General features: G+C 34.9%; 2 protein-coding genes across 2 annotated transcripts; both read left to right on the top strand.

Annotated features, from left to right (window-relative positions):
• The first annotated feature begins 959 nt into the window (after positions 1-959).
• On the top strand, positions 960-8,492 carry LOC111809804 (zinc finger CCCH domain-containing protein 5). The gene is made up of 9 exons (XM_023696235.1): positions 960-1,494; positions 1,769-1,918; positions 2,048-2,182; positions 2,348-2,506; positions 4,501-4,593; positions 4,784-4,900; positions 5,639-5,713; positions 5,813-6,036; positions 7,054-8,492. The coding sequence occupies exons 1-9, from the start codon at positions 1,102-1,104 to the stop codon at positions 8,063-8,065; spliced, it is 2,358 nt and encodes a 785-aa protein (XP_023552003.1). The 5' UTR covers positions 960-1,101; the 3' UTR covers positions 8,066-8,492.
• Positions 8,493-15,615: 7,123 nt separating this feature from the next.
• Positions 15,616-18,905, top strand: LOC111809805 (protein NRT1/ PTR FAMILY 4.3-like). The gene is made up of 5 exons (XM_023696236.1): positions 15,616-15,778; positions 15,868-16,085; positions 16,813-17,256; positions 17,748-17,884; positions 17,987-18,905. The coding sequence occupies exons 1-5, from the start codon at positions 15,631-15,633 to the stop codon at positions 18,882-18,884; spliced, it is 1,845 nt and encodes a 614-aa protein (XP_023552004.1). The 5' UTR covers positions 15,616-15,630; the 3' UTR covers positions 18,885-18,905.
• The last annotated feature ends 825 nt before the right edge of the window (positions 18,906-19,730 follow it).

Below are 19,730 nucleotides of genomic sequence, written 5' to 3'. Positions count from 1 at the left end.
AGCGCTGCGTAATCTATTAGACGAAAGATATAAATGAGTGAGCAAAAATGAAAGAATTTCGAGCATTATTCGACCAAATAATGTTTAATATTATAACCTTAGGAAGTAAATTAAAATGAAAGTGTTTCGTTTACTCACCATTATAACTTCTATACGTGGAATTATGATTTGTAATATCGTATCCATAATTAAAATTTTAAAATTTAGGGTAGAAATTAAAAAAAAAACACATATCCTAGGTCTAAAGTAGAATTTTTATTATTTAAAATAAATTTGAAGATTTTAAAATTAAAACGAGATAAATTTGTAATTATAATCTTAGTCATTTTAATTCGAGATTTGGATTAAATTATTCCTTAAATTTTGACTTTAGGTAATTTACTCTTCTTTTTTCTTTTTTACTAAATTAATAAAAATACATTCACACTTTGTTTTAAAAATATCATTAAAATTTTAAATTAATTTTTTTTTTAAAAATACCTTTAAACTAAAAAAACAAAAAATACTTAATTTTTGAAAAGAATTTTTTTTTTTTTTAAAAAAAATACTCCTACAATTAATTTTTCTTCAAGAAAATATCTTTAATTATTTATTAATATCTTTATTTTTTTTAAAAGTGGACAAATATCCTTAATTATTTAAAAAATACACAGAAAAGTTAATTAATATATTTAAACTCTTTTTAAAAAAAAAATTCAAATTCTTAAGTTAATAACAAATTGGTCCATATATTTTTTTAACTTTTAAAAAAGTTAATGATATTTAAAAAAAAATTTAAAAATTTTAATAGCATCTTAAAACAAAAATATTAACGTAGNTATATATATATATATATATATATATATATATATATATATATATATATATATATATATTTATTTATTTATTTATTTTATTTTAAGAGTATTATTTAAAACGAGTATTTTTTAGAGACTAATATTTGTATTAATTGTTTTTTTTTTCCCGTTTTGGTGTGGATGTTCAATCTTGCACACGATTGAATTCCTGTCACTCCCGCAACGCGACGAGTCGGTCTTTCGTTGCTCTGCTTGGAATTGGAACTCCATTTTGGAGCCCCCACTGCGGAATTTTGCGAGCGTAATGGAGGAGCCTGAATTCGTAGGAGAAGAAGAAGAGAAGCCTCAGGGTACTGAAGCTGGCTCGATTGAGAAGCCATGTTCGTTGGAGAATCTGTGCAGGAAGGAGAAGAGGAAGGCGTTGAAGAAGATCAAACGCAAGCAATTAAGAAAAGAGGAGGCGCTGAAAAAGCTACAGGAAGAGGAGGCGCAGTTGAACGATCCTGAAGAGCAGAGGAGGATTCGGTTGATGGAGCTGGAGGAGGAGGAGAGGTCGGAGAGGGAGAGGAAGCTCTTTGAGGAGCGTGAAAGGGCTTGGTTGGAGGCTATGGAGTTGAAGAAGAAGAAGATGGCTGAGGAGGAAGAAGAAGAAGAGCAGCGAAGGAGAGCGCTGGAAGAAGAATCGACGGCGCGGCAGGTTTTTCTTTCTCTTCTTGTAATTCTCTAGTTTTTGTATTTTTGCCTTTGTTTTTGAACAGTACTCGTAGCCTGTTGATAGATTTTCAGTTGGATTTCAGCTTCATAGTGCATGATTATTGGCTCAGTTTCCTCGATACATAGAAAACATCATTTGAAATTCTTGTAACAGAAACTGCAATCGTCTTCTATCGCTATATCGTTGCTCATAGTTCTCCTCTTGTTTTAGCGGAGGAAAATTGTTCACTTCACCAGTTTGCAACCTTCTTTTGTAGGCTGAAAATGAAAACGAGTTAAATGCGGAAGATGGTTGGGAATACATTGAAGGGCCTGCAGAAGTGATCTGGAAAGGAGATGAGATAATTCTGAAGAAGAAACTAATTAAGGTTCCTAAGAAGGGCGTTGAACCTGAGAAAAGCCTTGAGGTATCGATTCTGCAACCAGGATATTATTGTTCTCTAGATCATCGTTGTTTATGTTAAAAAATTCTTTTCCTGGGACGTAGCAGTGAAAATTCTTATGATCATTGATATTTATATATATTCTTTTTGTAGGATCCGCATAGGCCTACATCAAACCCTCTTCCTCCGCAATCTGAAGATATTACAGATTGTAAGAATGCACCAATTTCAACTAGACAAGTGATTGATGATGTTGCAAGCCAAGTGCCAAACTTTGGAACTGAACAGGCATCTCTCTCTCTCTCTCTCTCTCTTTATTTTTCTCTCTGTACCTATTATCTGTACTTACTTACTCCTTCTCAAGTAGTTCTATAGCTATTCAATTGTCATCTTGATANTTTTTTTTTTTTTTTTTTTTTTTTTTTTTTTTTTTTTTTTTTTTTATTACAACAGGATAAATCACATTGTCCATTCCATTTAAAAACTGGAGCTTGTCGATTTGGTCAGCGTTGTAGCAGAATTCACTTCTACCCTGACAAATCGTGTACATTGCTTATCAAGAACATGTATAATGGTCCTGGCCTTGCTTGGGAGCAAGACGAGGGGCTGGAGGTCTGTTAATGATGCTCATACAATTATTGTATCCTCAAAATAACTTTGAAATATTGCTATTGCTATTGCATCAATCTGAAATTGTTTTGAACGACTTGTTTAGGAGATACCTAAAATTTTAGCTCTATATATGACTATTTAGGTATGAATTGTTTCCATATATCCATGGAATTATTTTTATGATTAGATTAGTAAGCATTAATGATTATATTAACTTGTTCTGGTACATTTTATGATTAGAGAATTCACGAAACTACATGTAATGTTTCTACTTTTGTGGTCTTCGCATGTTTATTTTGTGTGGAAGGAAGGAGATCATGAAACCTTATCTATCACCCTCTTTCCGGTGTTCTTGCCTTCTCGGGTTACTATAGAGTTCCTTTATCAACTCATTGATTGAAGCTGTTAAAATTTAAAATTGATTTATCTGTTTATTGTAATTTCACCTTACATCCTAAAGGCTTTACTTTGGATACAAGACGTGATCTTTGATGAAATAATTTATGAAGCTTAGTTCTTGCCAATTTGGCGACTGGAAAAATTTATCTTCGTAGTCAATCGCTTGCTTAGGTGCTTAATGCAACCATGATACTGAGATTCATCATGTTGTAAATGTTGGTGGCATTGATATTTAATATCCTTCATTTATTTTTCTTTCAAATTTCTTGACCTACTTTATACCAGAGAACTACTGCAAGAATTGTGTCAAATTGTCATGGACGGTTACAGTTTTGCTCTTGAGTTCCTTTGGAGTTGATAATACGATAACAAATTTTGTATCCTACTTGCATTGTTTTTTTCTTTTGCTTTTTATCCCATTCTTTCTCTGTTGAAAATGTTGAAGTTGAAGTTGTCATAGTTAATTTTTATTATTTTGTGGACTCTTTTTTCTGCATGCAGCTAAGGACATTTAGTTGTAATAGCCGTAAACTTTTGATCCAGTGTCACTGTCATAATTCTAAGACTAGTACTAACCCGTTGTTGAGTGGTCATTCTTCAAGAGGCAAGCTAAGTTTGGGTGGGAGCACCAAATTACAATGGAACTCCACCCATACTGATTACTACAATCTCTAGTGTGTGTGGGTGGCTTATAATTGTTAACTAAGTTGTGTATATATATATATATATATATATATATATATATATATATTGTGATCTAGTGTCACTGTTATAATTCTAAGCTAATACTAACCTGTTGTTGAGGGGTCATTCTTCAAGGGGAAAGCTAAGTTTGGGTGTGCTATAAGAGCCATCTTATGGGGTTCTTTGGAAGGAAAGATTAGTTAGAGTTTTGAAAATAAACATAGCAATCGACCCAAAACTTAAAGTAATAAGTTAATAGTAAATTTAATTATTTCAATGCTTCACTTGTGGTTGTGCAATTTTATAGAAGGCCGAATTAGTGGAAATTAATAATAATTAGAGAGCAGAAGGCATTATAAGAGTTTGAACACAGGATCTTCGGATCTGACAAAATCTTAAGTTGATGAGTTGCAACATTTTAACACTCCTCAGTGTACCTACTTCTGGTGTCATGCAGTGATATAAGAAGCCTACTTGTTTTTATTTGTTTCTTTTCTCCCCTCTGATGCGTTAAAACAATTATGTGTACTTAGATGGGAAACGTCTTCGATAACTCTAAATTGTTCATAACACTCTTTTTTCTCACTTGAACAAAACTAGAGATATATCCATTTTTTTAACAGTCTAGAGGGACTGTTTAAATTCCTATTTCTTCCTTAGATGTCAAAACTTTACCTTAATTACATCTAGACTTTACTAAGCTCAGGTAGTGGCACAGCATAATTATGACCTATTTGGAGTGATCATGGATGGCACCCGGATTTGACATAGCATGTTTCAATTGGAGTTGTATGGGGTTCTGAAATGGAAATTGTTGGACTAAGATTTCACCTTTTCCCTTTCAATTATCTATTTGGAATTTCTTATGGCGAGGTGCATTGTAGATTGACTTTTACTCTACCTTTATTCAGTTTGCAGATGAGGAAGTTGAATGCTGTTATGAAGAATTTTATGAGGATGTGCATACTGAGTTCTTGAAGTATGGGGAAATTGTAAATTTCAAGGTCTCCTCGTTTGGTACCTTGTTGTTTGTACGCTTTATATATGCTTTTGTTTTATCTTATCTTTTGTGTATTTGAGCAGTGAGAACATTCTAATAATGGGTTGGTTTTTTATAATTGACCTCAAAATCGCACTTGTTTTCAGTGTAGACTATTTATCATCAATCCTAAATAATATTGTATTTTCGTTCAGGTGTGTAAAAATGGCTCTTTCCACTTGAGGGGAAACCTGTATGTGCACTATAAGTCACTGGATTCAGCTGTGCTTGCTTATAATGCCAACAATGGTCGTTTCTATGCAGGGAAACAGGTACTGATTTCTCCAATTATCCTCACTAAGACTAAGAGTCGTTGAGTAGATGAAGATATCTGTCCAGCCTCTAAATCCTCCTTAAGATATACTGTAGGGTTTACAGCAAGATATTCTGAACTTTTGAATTTTGTCCATAATATGAAGTTTCCCGTTAGCGTCAGTTCAGGTCTAAACAAAGAAAGAAAGTTCTCCTGAGAACACCCAGCTTTATTTAGCTCTTAAAAAGGAATGAGCTTTGGAACCCATGGCGACGATACCAAGAATGGAAAGAAAATACTGGAGTTCATGAACTTAAACTGATCCAGATCCCCTATGATGTCATTGATTCAAAGAATTATTCCTTGAATGTGGGTGCTCCATATGCTTTATTTGACTGAGAAGATTATTAAGCTTGGTCTGTGTTCTGGTAAATGTATGCAAAATAAAATCTCATGAACAAATAAAGCAAACAATACTTACCAATTCATGTTGATGGTGCCTCATGGCCAAATTTATAAAAAGTTCTCTTACAGATACCATTTGTTTATGGTACTGCGCATAGCTGAGCTAGTAATTTCTCCTCCATCCTTCTATAATGTTTGTTCGGGATTTTTTTTTTAAAGAATTCTGTAACTGTTGGTTCTTTGTTTAACTTCTCCCAAGTGTGTGGCTCTCTCTCCTTCCCTCCTTTTTTTCCTCAGCATGGCTTTGAAGTGGTGTTATGTGTTGTTCATCTGGGGCTTTTCTTTATGACAGGTAATATGTGAATTTGTAAATGTTACCAGATGGAAGATAGCAATATGTGGGGAATTTATGAAGACAAGGTACCAGGTACTGAAGTTCTTCCACTTTTTCATATTTAAAACTAATTATCTTCGTTGAAGTTCTTGTCACCGTGCCGTTATTGATGGTTTCGTTGCTTCTTCTCAGACATGTTCTCATGGAACAGCTTGTAATTTCATTCACTGTTTTCGAAATCCTGGTGGGGACTATGAATGGGCTGATAGTGACAAACCTCCCCCACGGTATTGGGTGAAAAAGATGGCTTCTCTGTTTGGTTATTTAGATGAATCCGAAAATGAAAAACATACTGAGCTTGAACACTGGGACAAGTTTGGAAAATCCAGCAGGTCAATGTCAACAGATGTCGACAGGTATTCACGCGGAGTAACTATGATCTAAAACGTCTTGTTTTTCACTGTTCCCTTTGTTTTCTTAATTCTCAATTTCTTAAAATCCAATATCCATCATTCAGCGTCCTCTATTTTGATAACGCTTGAATGACCAAGTTTTCTTAGTAGCAACTTTTTCTAGACAGTTTCTTCCCTAGTATAGCTTGTTTGGACTTTAAAGGGGATAGCTTTCTGGCCGTTCATTCTCTAAGCTGACTTTTATACGTGAGCTAGCGTCTAGATAATCCCAGCCATCTTTCTTTTCTTCACAAGCTCAGACATCTTATATTAACTAGAAGGGCCTGAGTTTGGTAATGAGGATGAGCTTTTTTTTTTTTGGCCAGACAGTTTATTCATATCTGTGGGACATAAATTTGATGTACATAGGTACTTGTATACCATTTATGTAACGGCCTAGATCCACCGCTAGCAGATATTGTCCTTTTTGGGCTTTCCCTTTTGGGCTTACCCTCAAGGCTTTAAAACGCGTCTACTAGGGAAAGGTTTCCACACCCTTCCTTATAAATGGTGGTTTGTTCTCCTCCCCAACCAATGTGGGACATCACAATCCACCCCCCTTCGGGGCCCAGTGTCCTCGCTGGCACTCTTCCCTTCCTCCAATCGATGTGGGACCACCCCCAAATCCACCCTCCTTTGGGGCCCAGAGTCCTTACTGGCACACCGCCTCGTGTCTACCTTCCTTCGGGGAACAGCGAGAAGGCTAGCACATCGTCCGGTGTCTGGCTCTGATACCATTTGTAACGGCCTAGATCCACCGCTAGCAGATATTGTCCTCTTTGGGCTTTCCCTTTCGGGCTTACCCTCAAGGCTTTAAAACGCATCTGCTAGGGGAAGGTTTCCACACCCTTATAAATGGTGTTTTGTTCTCCTCCCCAACCAAGCGTGGGACATCAAAATTTATCACCAATAATTTTATTCAATTTACCATTATTGGAGGTTCAATGTTTTATGACTTCAATTTCTTATTCTTCATGATAGATATCGTTCAAGAAGATCTAAATCTAGAAGTCTGGACCATGGCTCCAGAAGAAGTAAAAACAGTGAAAATGACTACACAAGGCACTCTCGTCGAGAGAAAGTTCATGAGAATCAGCAAAGTTTGGATAAGGAAGAATATGAGCAGGCAAACCTAAAATATTACCACCGGAGAAACAACAGATTTAATGATGCAGATTCTGACGAATCAGCGGATAAGTTTGACGAGAGAAGCAAAGATAGAGAACGTGGTAGGAGATCACGAGTTCGAAATGCAGATCATGATGACAGCAAGAACACATCAAATGAAACTGATGAAGGCTGGTCAAGTGGTGATGGGAACAAATATGTGCATCGACACCAAAGAAGGAAAAGCAATGGGCACGTTTCCGAGACGTTTAAAACCACAGGTGGTTCTCCAAGCCAGAGCGCAATCAGTGATCACGATACACGTGGAATTTCTTCTGACAGAAACAAGGAAAGGCGTGTTTCGTATGGTGGAAAACACAAGAAACGCTGGGATGAGGTTACTAAAGATTCTGATGACCAGTTGAAACAGAAATCTAAGTTGAAGACTGATTATGAATGCAAGAAGTTCAGCTTAAGAAAATCCAGTGGTCTCCCATCAGATGGGAGACAGGAGCAGTCTATTTCAGATCGATATATTGAGAGGTCCGAACCAATGAATCTTGACAAAGAATTCTGTAACAACGAGCACACTGACAAGGAAGGCCGATGGGATCCTGGAAGAAGTTATGATGAATTCGAGAAATTTAGCGAGAGTACAAGCGCTATGCACTCCGAGGCTGGAAGCCCTGTTCGCCAAGGTGAAAGATTTAAATCAGATGTTCTTGGTAGAGTAGACTACTATGGTAACAAAGTTAAGAAGCGAAATCATAGGGAACTGAAAAGCAGCGATTCATATGAACAACGAACGTCTCGAAGAAAGTCTTCTCGGCCTGATGATGATCAGAATTTCAGTGATTTAAAATACGATAACACGAACACCAACTAGGATTATCTTCAGAAAGGTCCTAGGAGCCTAGGCAGACATAGTAAGAGAAGGAAACCACCAGAAAACCACCAAGAATCCCAAAAGATCGATAGGAACCTTCCGTGTCGTATAATTTATGCTTCCAAAGTCGTGATCATATCTCAAAGGGCGAGGGAAGTCGATTTGACCCGCACGGGGCTCAGCTGAAAAGAACGGGGAAAAGGATGAGCTGAAGCTGTGGCCTTGCTGCTGCTGTTTAGATGTGATGAGAAACCTAAACCAACCTTTTGTTTGCCCGTTTCATAATTGCCATATATTTGTTGAAAATCTATTTTTGCCTTACTCACATTCCTTGTTATGCTGAAGCTTGCAATGCCTCTGGGTTTGGTCTTAAAACATTCACAAACTTCCTTCTAAGACGAGTTTCATACATCAAATTTCCATTCAAGTTAAAAGTTTCACATTTACCTTGAGGGAAACAAAATCTGAAGGTATTATTGGACACGAAGTTCCATGCATCAAATTTCCCGACGACTTTGACTATCAAGCATGGTAGGCCGTTTGTTTTGATTTATTTCGTTTTAAAACTTAGATTGAATCGAATCGATTGAAAGTAACAAAAGATTCGATTGAAAGTTACGAAAAGTGAATTAGCATTCTTTTATGAATTGAATCGTTCTATGTATGTAGTTCAAAAGATGTCAGGTTCATTCACATCATTTTTTACTTCAAACCAAATATTTTTTAGTTTGAGATACCAAAGTAATAATAAGTCGAGTTCTTGAGGCTTGTAACACTACAAGAAATTATCCTTAAGATATCAGGTTCATTCACATCATTTTTTACTTCAAACCAAATATTTTTTTAGTTTGAGATCGAGTTCTTGAGGCTTGTAACACTACAAGAAATTATCCCTTTTAATAGCTTTTTATGTAAAACGCTATTAATTGGAAAAAGAAAAAAAATATGGAAAAGAAATTTTAAGGGGAACATAAATCGGGGAACATAAATCAACTTCTTCAGCTGCACTGTGCCATCTTTGCAAAGTTTACTCAACTTCATCGACCCGCAATCTTCTCTTCTTTGTTCGTATTGATTTGTTCCATCATCTTCTCGGTCATTCGTTCATCACTTTCCCTTTCCCTCTCATTTGATTCATTCTTCTCTATTATTCGTTCAACACTTATTAGTATGTATATGTAAATGTGAGTGTATGCCGAGAGTAAGTAAGCTACCTTAACATGCTTTGGGAAGCCGAAGAGGATGACAAATAGTCAAAGAAGTCAAAGCTAGAAAGCCAAAGTGAGGCTTAACTTATTTAGGTAGGAATGGGGGCGTAGCAATTAGCCCGCCTAATCTAACCATTTAGATAATCATTCCTAACCCATTCTTCTAGTTCTATTCTTCACAAATTCCAATCAAATATTTAGGGTTTAGGGTTTTTGCTTGCTTGACTGATTTGCAAGATCGAGTTTGAGAGGTCTCGTAAAAAGTAAACTTGAGAGGGATAAACCATTTTGAAGGCAGAGATAGAATTATTAGAATGACCCAATAAAAAAAACGGGACTAATTAGGCCTATAATAAGGAGAAAAACAAGTGATTATCAGTCATTTCGAAGGGCCGGATTACCAAAACTTAGTGTTATTATATCAAATCCCAAAATTCTAAAGAAAAGTGTTAAAATTCAATGGTTTTGTTAAGTTGAGAGAGAGAAAAGAAAAGCATTGGTAGAGCGTAGTTTGGGCTAAGAGGGAGGGATGGCAAAAGCTATCAACCACCAACAAATTCTCTTCAAATCACATCGTTTCACATCGATTTTTTGTCAAAGTTAAAAATAAGTACCAATCTAGAATACCGTTCAGTTTACTTTTACCTGTTTGAATAGCTTATGCTAATCTTGTCTGTCTTTGATAAGTATCGATACGATCTTTATAAAGTTCCTCCTACGCCTGAAATTTAATGGGATCCAACTAGACCATGTCTTCATTCAGAGGGTCCCAAGTACACAGATCACAAATATTCATACTGAACCCACAAATATTTGTATTTTTTAGTTAATAGAGATCCACAGAACTTTTTGGTTCTAATTAAATCACTTCCATCCATGCTAGTTCATATAGTGGAAACTCTCGCTTTCAGTACTATTTCCACCTTTCACCACAAACAATCGTTGAAATTGTGACTACCACTTAAAACTCCTACTCCGAGCACATACAATGAAGGTGTAGACAGTTAGGTCAAATTCAAGCAACGAAATAATTTGATCTATAGATAGCATCATTGTAGTAAAAATCGTAATGTTAAGGGAATCGTTATTATAGAGCATAGAGAGAAGGGCATAAATGTCAATATCGTAAAATTACTTTTCGATTGAACGGAAATTGAAAATCCTATTTTAAACGACTCTCGTCTCTCTCGCTCGTGTGTATGTAACTTGTTAGGTTACGGAGCCTGCTCTCTTATTTATAGCTTGGTCAACGGTTATATCTATATTCGTAAACTATATCCGATAAAGCTATATATGGTAAATAGCTATATATAGTAGATAGTTAAATCTGATATATGCATTAAAATTCGGTAAAGCTATATATGGGAACTATATATATATATGGTAGAACTTTGAAATTGTACTATAGCTATTCTCTCTATTTTGTCTAACGGTACATACTTGAAGTCATCCATATAAATCCTTTAGCCAGAGTTTTTCTTGCATTTTCTCTATCCGATTCTTTGTGTTCATCTAGATCGAGTGTGTGCGTTGTTGTGCGATCCTAACATAACTGATGTGTATGTGTATGTGCATGTGCATGGATGGATGGATGATGATGAAGCCATCTTTGAAAAATGGTCACATTCATATAATAGCACTAAGGAAGCCCTAAGCTATGGGAGCCATTCAATTGTCCCAATGTGGACATGTCATCTCCACCATACAATACACACACCCAATAAAAACCCTATTTCAAACCATATTTTATGGTCACCAAAACACGTGTTCAATATTCACTATTCTTCGAAAGAGGACTCCATCTCCTAACCGAGATCTATGTTAGAATCATCTGAAGCTGAAGCTATCTCATTCCCTGAATAACGTGGGCTAAGAGAGGAGGAGTATTCCCTGTAATGACTACAACTGATTCATCTCAACGTCTCTTCTGTCATACAGACAATGGAAGAACAACCGACGGAAATTAGGGAAGCCTCAAACTAAAATTTTAATACTTAGAATCTCAATTACGAAATTTCAAAATCTAGTGTTTGAACAGACCATAATAGCGGGAGGATATTACAAAATCTAATATTTGAACATATAATGCTTTCTAACTCATATTTTATTTAAGGAACTATGTATGTAAGTCATGATTCATATTTAGTGACCTTTCCACTCGTGTGATTGTTTGGCTAGATAGGTAAGAATGAGTTGTCTCATGAAAATCTAAACAAACGTCATATCCATCATCGTTGTTGTTTTGGATCCTAAACATGAAAATCTAAACATGAAAATTAATGTTTCGGATCCTAAAATTTTAATTTTAATTTATTCAAAACTAAATTTTAAAAGAAAAAAAATTAATTTTCATGTTTTTTTCCTTTTAAAATATTGTTGATAATTACAAGCATTTTTTGTGGCGTAAATAAGTCAATTTTTATAGGGTGCTATTTCTTTTAGTTGTGTTAGGTGTGTTGGAGTTGAGGTGGAATCAAATTTATTCTAATTTAAAATTTTAATATTTTAAGTCAAATTATAATTTAGTATAATACGAGAAAATGAAATTTTAACGTTTAGAACTATAATACATTAACTTTCTTTTTATTTTAATTTAGTTTATAATTGGTAAATAAAATATAATCTTTCATATTTAAACAATAATTAAGCTAAACTAAATACATAATAAATTAGATAAAGATGAGCCAATTATTACCCTTGGAAATGGACCTAAATTTTTCAAAGTGGAAGAAATTATATATATATATATTTATTTATTTATTTATTTATTTATTTATTTATTTATTTATTGTAGGCTTAGGCTACGTCAACCACCAACCCATTCCCTATCCTTTTATATATATATATATATATATATATATATATATATTTTTTTTAAATAAAAAAATGTTATATAATAATAAATGTGTGTCCAAGTTCAATTTATGTGATGGAAGAGTTATTTTCTACAAAGGGTNATTTTCCCTTTTTTTTTTTTTTTTTGGTGGGGGGAGAAAAAACATTATAAGAGAGAGAAAAAAAATTGTAATTTAAATCTTAAATTTTGAAAAATTCAATTAAAGTCTCCCTCGTACACTCCGGTTGCATTCACGAACCTTACAAATATATTAGTCGTACGAACAACTATATCATTTTTAAAATTATTTTTCTCTATGTGTATATATTTTTTAGTATCTAACTAGTTAAGACATATATTCTCGATTAAGAAGTTAAATGTTCGAATCTTTATCCTTATTTGTTAACTTAAAGTAAATATTTTCGAACTCTTATATTATAAGATAATATATTATTATAAATTTCCTGTACTCGGATAAAATCACGTCTCGATACATNAAAAAAAAAAAAAAAAAAAAAAAAAAAAAAAAAAAAACCAATTGTTAGGGCTATAGGTATCCACTTAGGACTAAAATGTTATGTCGCCACTTTGTCTCCCACATTACATCACTATTTATTTATTTTTATTTATTTATTTTATTTTTATTTTTTTAACATTGTACCTTGCTGCACATTTTTAAAGTGTTCCAATTGTTGACTCTATCTGCCGACAACCCAATAGTTTGTTGCCACGCGTCAACGTCAGGGCCTACCAAACCTAAGCTTGAGAGAAATTGAATTTTTCTTTGTGAGGAAAAGTTTTCCATTTCCATATTAATTGAATTTTTTTTTTTTTTTTTAAGATAAATCCATTTTTTTAAAGTTGAATTATTAAAATTCAATCCATTTTTTTAAAGTTGAATTATTAAAATTCAATTCATTTTAAGTTTTTATTAATATTATTTTAACTATTTAATCATATTATTCTTTCAATTATAAATTTAGTTTTTAAATGTTTGATTTGAATTTTAACAATTTTATTTTTATTTTTTAATAGACTCTTGAATTTTTAATTTTAGGTTAAAAAAGTTTTAATTTTGTGTCTCCTTTCCCCCAAAAAAATAATAATAATAATAATAAATAAATAAAATAACTTTGGTTCAACCACTTAATGAGAATTGAGGTCCTTGCATGGACGTCTTGTCCCCAAGACTTGCTTGCCCTGTATGGAATGCCCCATGGTTCCTTGAGTGTCAATTGCAAGGAGGAATGTCGTTAACTAGGGCGTCATTGTTCACTAACCACTCGCTCGCCGCCCACTCGAGCTTCACGTTTCAAGTTCATTATTCTAATCGTCTCCTCTACTCCACCAGAAGCCCTAGCCTCTTATTTGAAGCTATTGACCCAATTCAGCATTTATTAGAATCATCGAGCCAAGGAGCTCAAACGAATAAGCTTGCCCTCTGCCCCGGTCTCGGTGTGCGAGGGGCAAAGCATTCTTGTAGTATTATTCCGTAGAACTTTCGATAGAACTCTCCGTTCTAGTTAAATCACTTCCATCCGTGCTAGTTCTTATAGTGGAACTCTCACTTTCACTACTATTTCCACCTTCACCACATATGTAACTATAAACGTAAGTGTCAATTGTAATTGTGACTATCACTTAAAAAGTAACACCAATACAAATTTGAGCTCGAAAATAACTGTCAATGCAACTATTAATGTGATTATTCCAACGACTCTCGGCAACAGATATCTCAGCTCTCGCATCGATAAAAAAAAAAAACGTAGCGAAATGCGATACTATTGTGAATTGCAGGATTCCGCGAATCACCGAGTCTTTGAATACAGAAAATTAAAGATTTTTTTTATCTAATTAAATATAAAATTGAAATTTGATATTTAGTAGATAATAAAAAAATTTATTTAATTTACATTTTAGATATAAACTTGAAATTTTATAAACTAAATTTATAATTTAATTTTTAAAAAATAATTTAATTAGAAAGGAAAAGAATGAGGAGGCAAGGGAGCACTTATTCCACCAACCCCCATAATTTCCCTCTTTCCTTTTTTTAAATTATTATTTCTTTTAAAGCTCTATGGAATTAAATTAAGCATTTCAAAAAATTAAATATATTTAAAGAAAGAAAAAAAAAACATGTTTGACAAAACCGACATGTTTTTCTTTATCAACATTAATGTTTAATCTAATTAAGTATTATATGATATTTAATCTATCCTTTATAAACAAAGGGTCTTTATTAATATTATAATAATTTAACTTTCCATTTTTTTAATTTTCCCTCCCTCTTAAACCTTTCTAAAAGAACTATATATATATATATTTTTTGTTATTTTCCAATATTATAAGGATTATGGATATTTGAATAAACTACTACCATATCATCTAACTTATTATTAAAAATAATAAACTAAAATTAGTATTGAAGTATTAAATAAAGAGAAAAATAATATCGAAGAATCTTATACGAGGTTTAGCTGATAAAGCTTAGATACACAGAGTATAAAGAAGTTAGAAAATTATTGAACTCAAAGAAGGTTATGAAAGTCTCACATTGATTAGAAATAATTAAAGTTTATTCAATAAAATAAGTAAAAATACGATTGTCGGTAGTCCAAAAGTAAAAATGTGTGCTTTATGTTCAACAAGTGAGGATTCGTGTCATGCATCAAGTTTAGCCATAAAAATAAGTTAGACATCTCATTACTCTTTGAGTAAACAGGGTGAAGTCATCATTCAAACTTTTGACTTTTTGGTCGAGAATATGAGTTTTAACTAGTTGAGATATGTTCGTATAACGTTTAATAAAGAATTGTCTAGTTTTTTTTCTTTTTGCGAGTATAGCACAACATGTGAAGCAGGGTGTGTTTTCATAAAGGTTAATCTCGTTTTGTGGCTAGCACGTGTGCCTGGGAGTGGGCTACGCAAAGGTGTAAACATGGACTTCTAGTTGTGCTGTGATAGGGGCGTTTGTGTGGCGTGGGGTTTGGCACGCACGAACTCAAAGTCATGTAGGGCATACAGTGGGGCCAACAAGACACGCACACATGCGCTCAAGAGCCATTCCACTAGAGCGCGTAAGCAACGGCCAGCAGGGCGCCTGCACGCTCTCACGCAGGACCAGCATGGGGCGCACACACGAGCGCGCCTTGGGCATAGGCCTTAGCATGCACAGCTCAGGGCACCAACAGGAAAGTAAAGGAGAAAAGTAAAACTATGTTATGTATGGGAAAGAAAAGGTAAAGATGTGAAGCTTATCAAGAAAAAGAAGGCCACCAACAGCACCTCTAATCACTCACTATTTTTCCCATTGAATCTCTTCAGTGGACAAAGAATTTTATGAAAAGGGGGCTTTCATTTCATTAAAAAAAAAACTAAAACCAAATGGATGGGTGGAGAGGTGGGGGCCTTTGCTGTTATTTTGGCTTTATAAATGAAAGGGCCAACACAAGAACTTAGCCTCAGATTCAGCACAAACAACAACAGTTAGGACACCTAAAACTCTCTTCACCAAACAAATGGAAATGGAAAGAAGGAGAGATTTCAAGGGGGAGAACAACGCCAACGCCAACGCCATGCCATCTGAAGATGTCACCGTTGATTGGAGAGGACGACCCTCGAACGCCGTCTCCCACGGCGGAATGAGAGCAGCTGCTTTTGTTCTTGGTAACTCTCTTTCTCTTTTTATTCTACAAAGAACGAGGACATGAATGAATCTGATAAGAGTGAGCGTGTCGTGTATGGTCGGTGTGCAGGACTGCAAGCGTTCGAGATAATGGCGATTGCTGCAGTTGGGAACAATCTGATAACATATCTGATAAATGAGATGCACTTTTCACTGTCAAAATCTGCAAACATAGTGACAAACTTTGTTGGAACAGTGTTTCTTTTGGCACTTGTTGGTGGTTTCCTGTCTGATTCTTATCTTGGGAGTTTTTGGACCATGCTTATCTTTGGCTTTGTTGAACTTTCTGTAAGTTCCTCCTTTCATCATTCATCATTCTTCTTTCATTTCTATCAAAATCATTCTTTAACACTCAAAATCACTCTCCATCCTTTCATGTTTATCAAAACTTATATATGGTTTTCTGTTTTAGAACATATAATCAACAAGTTAAATAGTCTAAGTCTACCGCTAGTAAATATTATCCTTTTTAGGTTTTTCTTCTCGGACTTTCCCTCGAAGTTTTTAAAAAGTTTCCACACCCTTATAAAAAATGTTTTGTTCTTCTCTCCAACCGGAGTGGAATCTCACAATCCACCCCATTCAAGGTCCAGCGTCTTTGCTGATGCTTGTTCCTTTTCACCAATCGATGTGGGACCCCCCAATCCACTCTCTTCAGGGCCCAACGTCCTTATTGGCACACAACCTCGTGTCCACCCCAACTCCACTCCTAGCAGATATTGTTCTCTTTGGGCTTTTCCCTTCAGGTTTCTTCTCAAGAGTTTTAAAACGCGTCTGTTTGGGAGAGGTTTCCACACCTTTATACAAAAATGTTTCGCTCCCCTCTCCAACCGATATGAGATCTCACATGTAATCTTTCAGTTATACTTGTGAGCACACACGCACGTACATAATCTCAAGAAAAGTCAAAGATTTTGCATGTGCATGCATATACGACAGATTATAGGGATAGTGAGAGAGAGGGAGTAGTAAAGGGAAAGAAAGGCAAATAATATGCTGGTACTCATATGTGCAGGGATTCATATTGCTATCGGTTCAGGCTCATGTTCCTCAGCTCAAGCCACCCCAATGCAACATGTTAGAAAGTGATGGAAATGAGTGTGTGGAAGCAAAAGGGTTAAAGGCATTGATATTCTTTGTGGCACTGTACTTAGTGGCTCTGGGGAGTGGGTGTGTGAAGCCCAATATGATAGCTCATGGGGCTGATCAGTTCAGTCCACAAAGTCCAAGCCAATCCAAAACGCTCTCAACATACTTCAATGCAGCCTATTTGGCCTTCTCCATTGGAGAACTCATTGCGCTCACTCTTCTTGTTTGGATCCAAACTCACTCTGGCATGGACGTTGGCTTTGGAGTCTCTGCTGCTGTTATGGCTCTGGGTTTGATCAGTTTGGTTGCTGGCATTTTTTACTACAGGAATAAACCCCCTCAAGGACCCATTTTCACCCCTATTCTTCAAGTAATTCACTTTCTTTTCCTTCTACTTTTACTTGAGTTTACTATGACTTATCATAAAATTTGTTTGTTTCTTCTTAAAGCTTTCCTTTGTGTCCGAAAAATGTTCCCAAAACCATCCATTTTTGCCCGTTCCCTTTTCGTTATCCTGTTCTTAAAACATTCTATTTCTGTTTGAATACTTCTGATCCATTACATTGTTCATCATTGTACTGTTAGTTAACTTTTCATAGCGGTTTCCATAAGAACTTTAGAATCATATACTCTTACAACCCATGCTATCTCTATTAACTATAATACGTAATCTAAAATCTTTTAAGGTCGTATACGTACATATAGACTCGTAGTGNAAAAAAAAAAAAAAAAAAAAAAAAAAAAGATGAACATCTATGAAAAAGTTAGTGGTGTCTGGTGAGTCATATTGTCCAGAAAAAGTTGAATCAAACTCTGTCATACTAATCCAAATAATTGGTGTAAAAACACACAATTCTTCAGGTCTTTGTTGCTGCCCTTTTGAAAAGAAAGCAAGTTTGTCCTTCCAACCCTCATATGCTTCATGGAAGCCAAACCAGTAATGATAAAGTTGGCTTATCCTCTCACTCTGCCAACCTTATTCCCACTCAAAAGTTCAGGCAAGTCCACTTCAATTCTCCATTTTGAACTTGTTTTAGAACCTGTCCTAAACTTTCCTTAAACAAACTTAAATCTTTTTAACATGAGAAATTTGATATCAGGTTCTTGAACAAGGCTTGTATCAAAAACCAGGATGAAGCAGCAAAGGAAAGCCCATGGAGATTGTGCACTCCCAATCAAGTTGAACAAGTGAAGATATTAGTTTCAGTTGTCCCAATATTTGCCTGCACAATAGTTTTCAATACCATATTGGCTCAGCTCCAAACATTTTCAGTTCAACAAGGAAGTCTCATGAACACCCAACTTACCAAATCCTTCCACATTCCTCCAGCTTCCCTCCAGTCTATTCCTTACATTATGCTCATTATCATCGTCCCTTTGTATGATACATTCTTTGTCCCATTTGCTAGAAAATTCACTGGCCATACCTCTGGAATATCTCCTTTAAAACGTATCGGTTTCGGTCTCTTTCTCTCTGCTTTTTCGATGGTTGCAGCAGCCATAATGGAGAAAAAGAGGAGAGATTCAGCTGTGAATTTGAACCAGACGATATCGATCTTCTGGATCACACCACAGTTCCTTATTTTTGGGTTATCAGAGATGTTTACAGCAGTTGGACTCATTGAGTTCTTTTACAAGCAATCAATAAAAGGGATGCAAGCATTTTTAACAGCCATGACATATTGCTCATACTCATTTGGATTCTATTTGAGCTCACTGCTTGTGTCAATGGTGAATAAGATCACATCGAGCTCCTCCAATGGAGGTTGGCTCCATGACAATAACCTAAACAAAGACAGGCTTGATCTCTTCTACTGGTTGCTGGCTGCACTTAGCTTCCTCAATTTTCTTAACTACCTCTTCTGGTCAAAATGGTTCGACGAACATCCATCTGTCTCACAAAAGCCACAACATAATGACAACCCCCACCATGGAGAAGACTATCACATTTATAATTTCAATTCTTCAAAGAACAATGTTGATGATTATGTTCCTTGATCAAGAGATTTTCAGGCTACTTTTTTTTCTCTGTTTTTTAGATCAACTAGCCGATATGATCTAGATGGGTTGGGTGGGTGAATTCATAGAGTTTGTGTGATAGATGTGTACCTAATTCAGTAGATAAGACAGTAAACAAATATTATAAGCATGTGTACCTGTAAATGTCTCATTGTCTTCGTCATATTATCTTCAAATGAATGACAAAAGTTGCTTTCTCCTCCACTGAAAAAAAGATCATTCTATGAAAGATAGGACTCTAAAACTATCTTACTCTCCAAATGGTTTAATGACTTTTCAAGAAAGAATTGGTTTTTAAAATTATTAAAAGAATTAAGTAGTAAAGATAAAATAGCCTTTATCCAAAAGCTATAGAAACTTTCTTTACAAAGTGAAGCACCAATAAGTATTCCACTACAAGAATATCCTAATCTTTTTCTCATCAAAGGACTGAAAATGAAGAATTGAACTGGAAAAAGGTTAAGTAGACTTTTACAGAAGTTGGAAAGGATAGTAAGCAAAAGATATATATTAGGCAAAAGTCCATTGACAGTATTCAAAGCATTCTCCATCTCCTTACCACAAATTCTCATCAATTTCGTTCCTTAATTTTTGGGGAGCCAAGCATAACCTTCATTAAAAATATGAATTGACAGAAAAGGAATAACTAAGTGGGAAAAAAAAAGGGCCCCAAAGAGATCTAGCTAATGTGATGTGATGCATGCACAAGGAACATAATGAAATCCCTATAAAACTTAAGTCAAAAAGGAAGGAAAAAAGAAAGGATTTCCATATATATATATACATATATATATATATATAGAGAGAGAGAGAGAGAGAGTTATG

The sequence above is a fragment of the Cucurbita pepo genome, chromosome LG14 (assembly GCF_002806865.2).
Source record: "Cucurbita pepo subsp. pepo cultivar mu-cu-16 chromosome LG14, ASM280686v2, whole genome shotgun sequence".
Taxonomy (NCBI): Eukaryota; Viridiplantae; Streptophyta; class Magnoliopsida; order Cucurbitales; family Cucurbitaceae; genus Cucurbita; species Cucurbita pepo.
The sequence above is the reverse complement of the archived record's forward strand: the minus strand, read 5'-3'. Positions and strand labels throughout refer to the sequence as shown.

Coding starts and splice junctions, on each gene's coding strand:
- LOC111809804 (XM_023696235.1), top strand. CDS start 1,102: ATGGAGGAGCCTGAATTCGTAGGAGAAGAAGAAGAGAAGCCTCAGGGT. Junction 4,901..5,638: donor GTTTCTATGCAGGGAAACAG/GTACTGATTTCT, acceptor TCTTTATGACAG/GTAATATGTGAATTTGTAAA. Junction 6,037..7,053: donor ATGTCAACAGATGTCGACAG/GTATTCACGCGG, acceptor TCTTCATGATAG/ATATCGTTCAAGAAGATCTA.
- LOC111809805 (XM_023696236.1), top strand. CDS start 15,631: ATGGAAATGGAAAGAAGGAGAGATTTCAAGGGGGAGAACAACGCCAAC. Junction 15,779..15,867: donor AGCAGCTGCTTTTGTTCTTG/GTAACTCTCTTT, acceptor GTCGGTGTGCAG/GACTGCAAGCGTTCGAGATA. Junction 16,086..16,812: donor TTGGCTTTGTTGAACTTTCT/GTAAGTTCCTCC, acceptor TCATATGTGCAG/GGATTCATATTGCTATCGGT.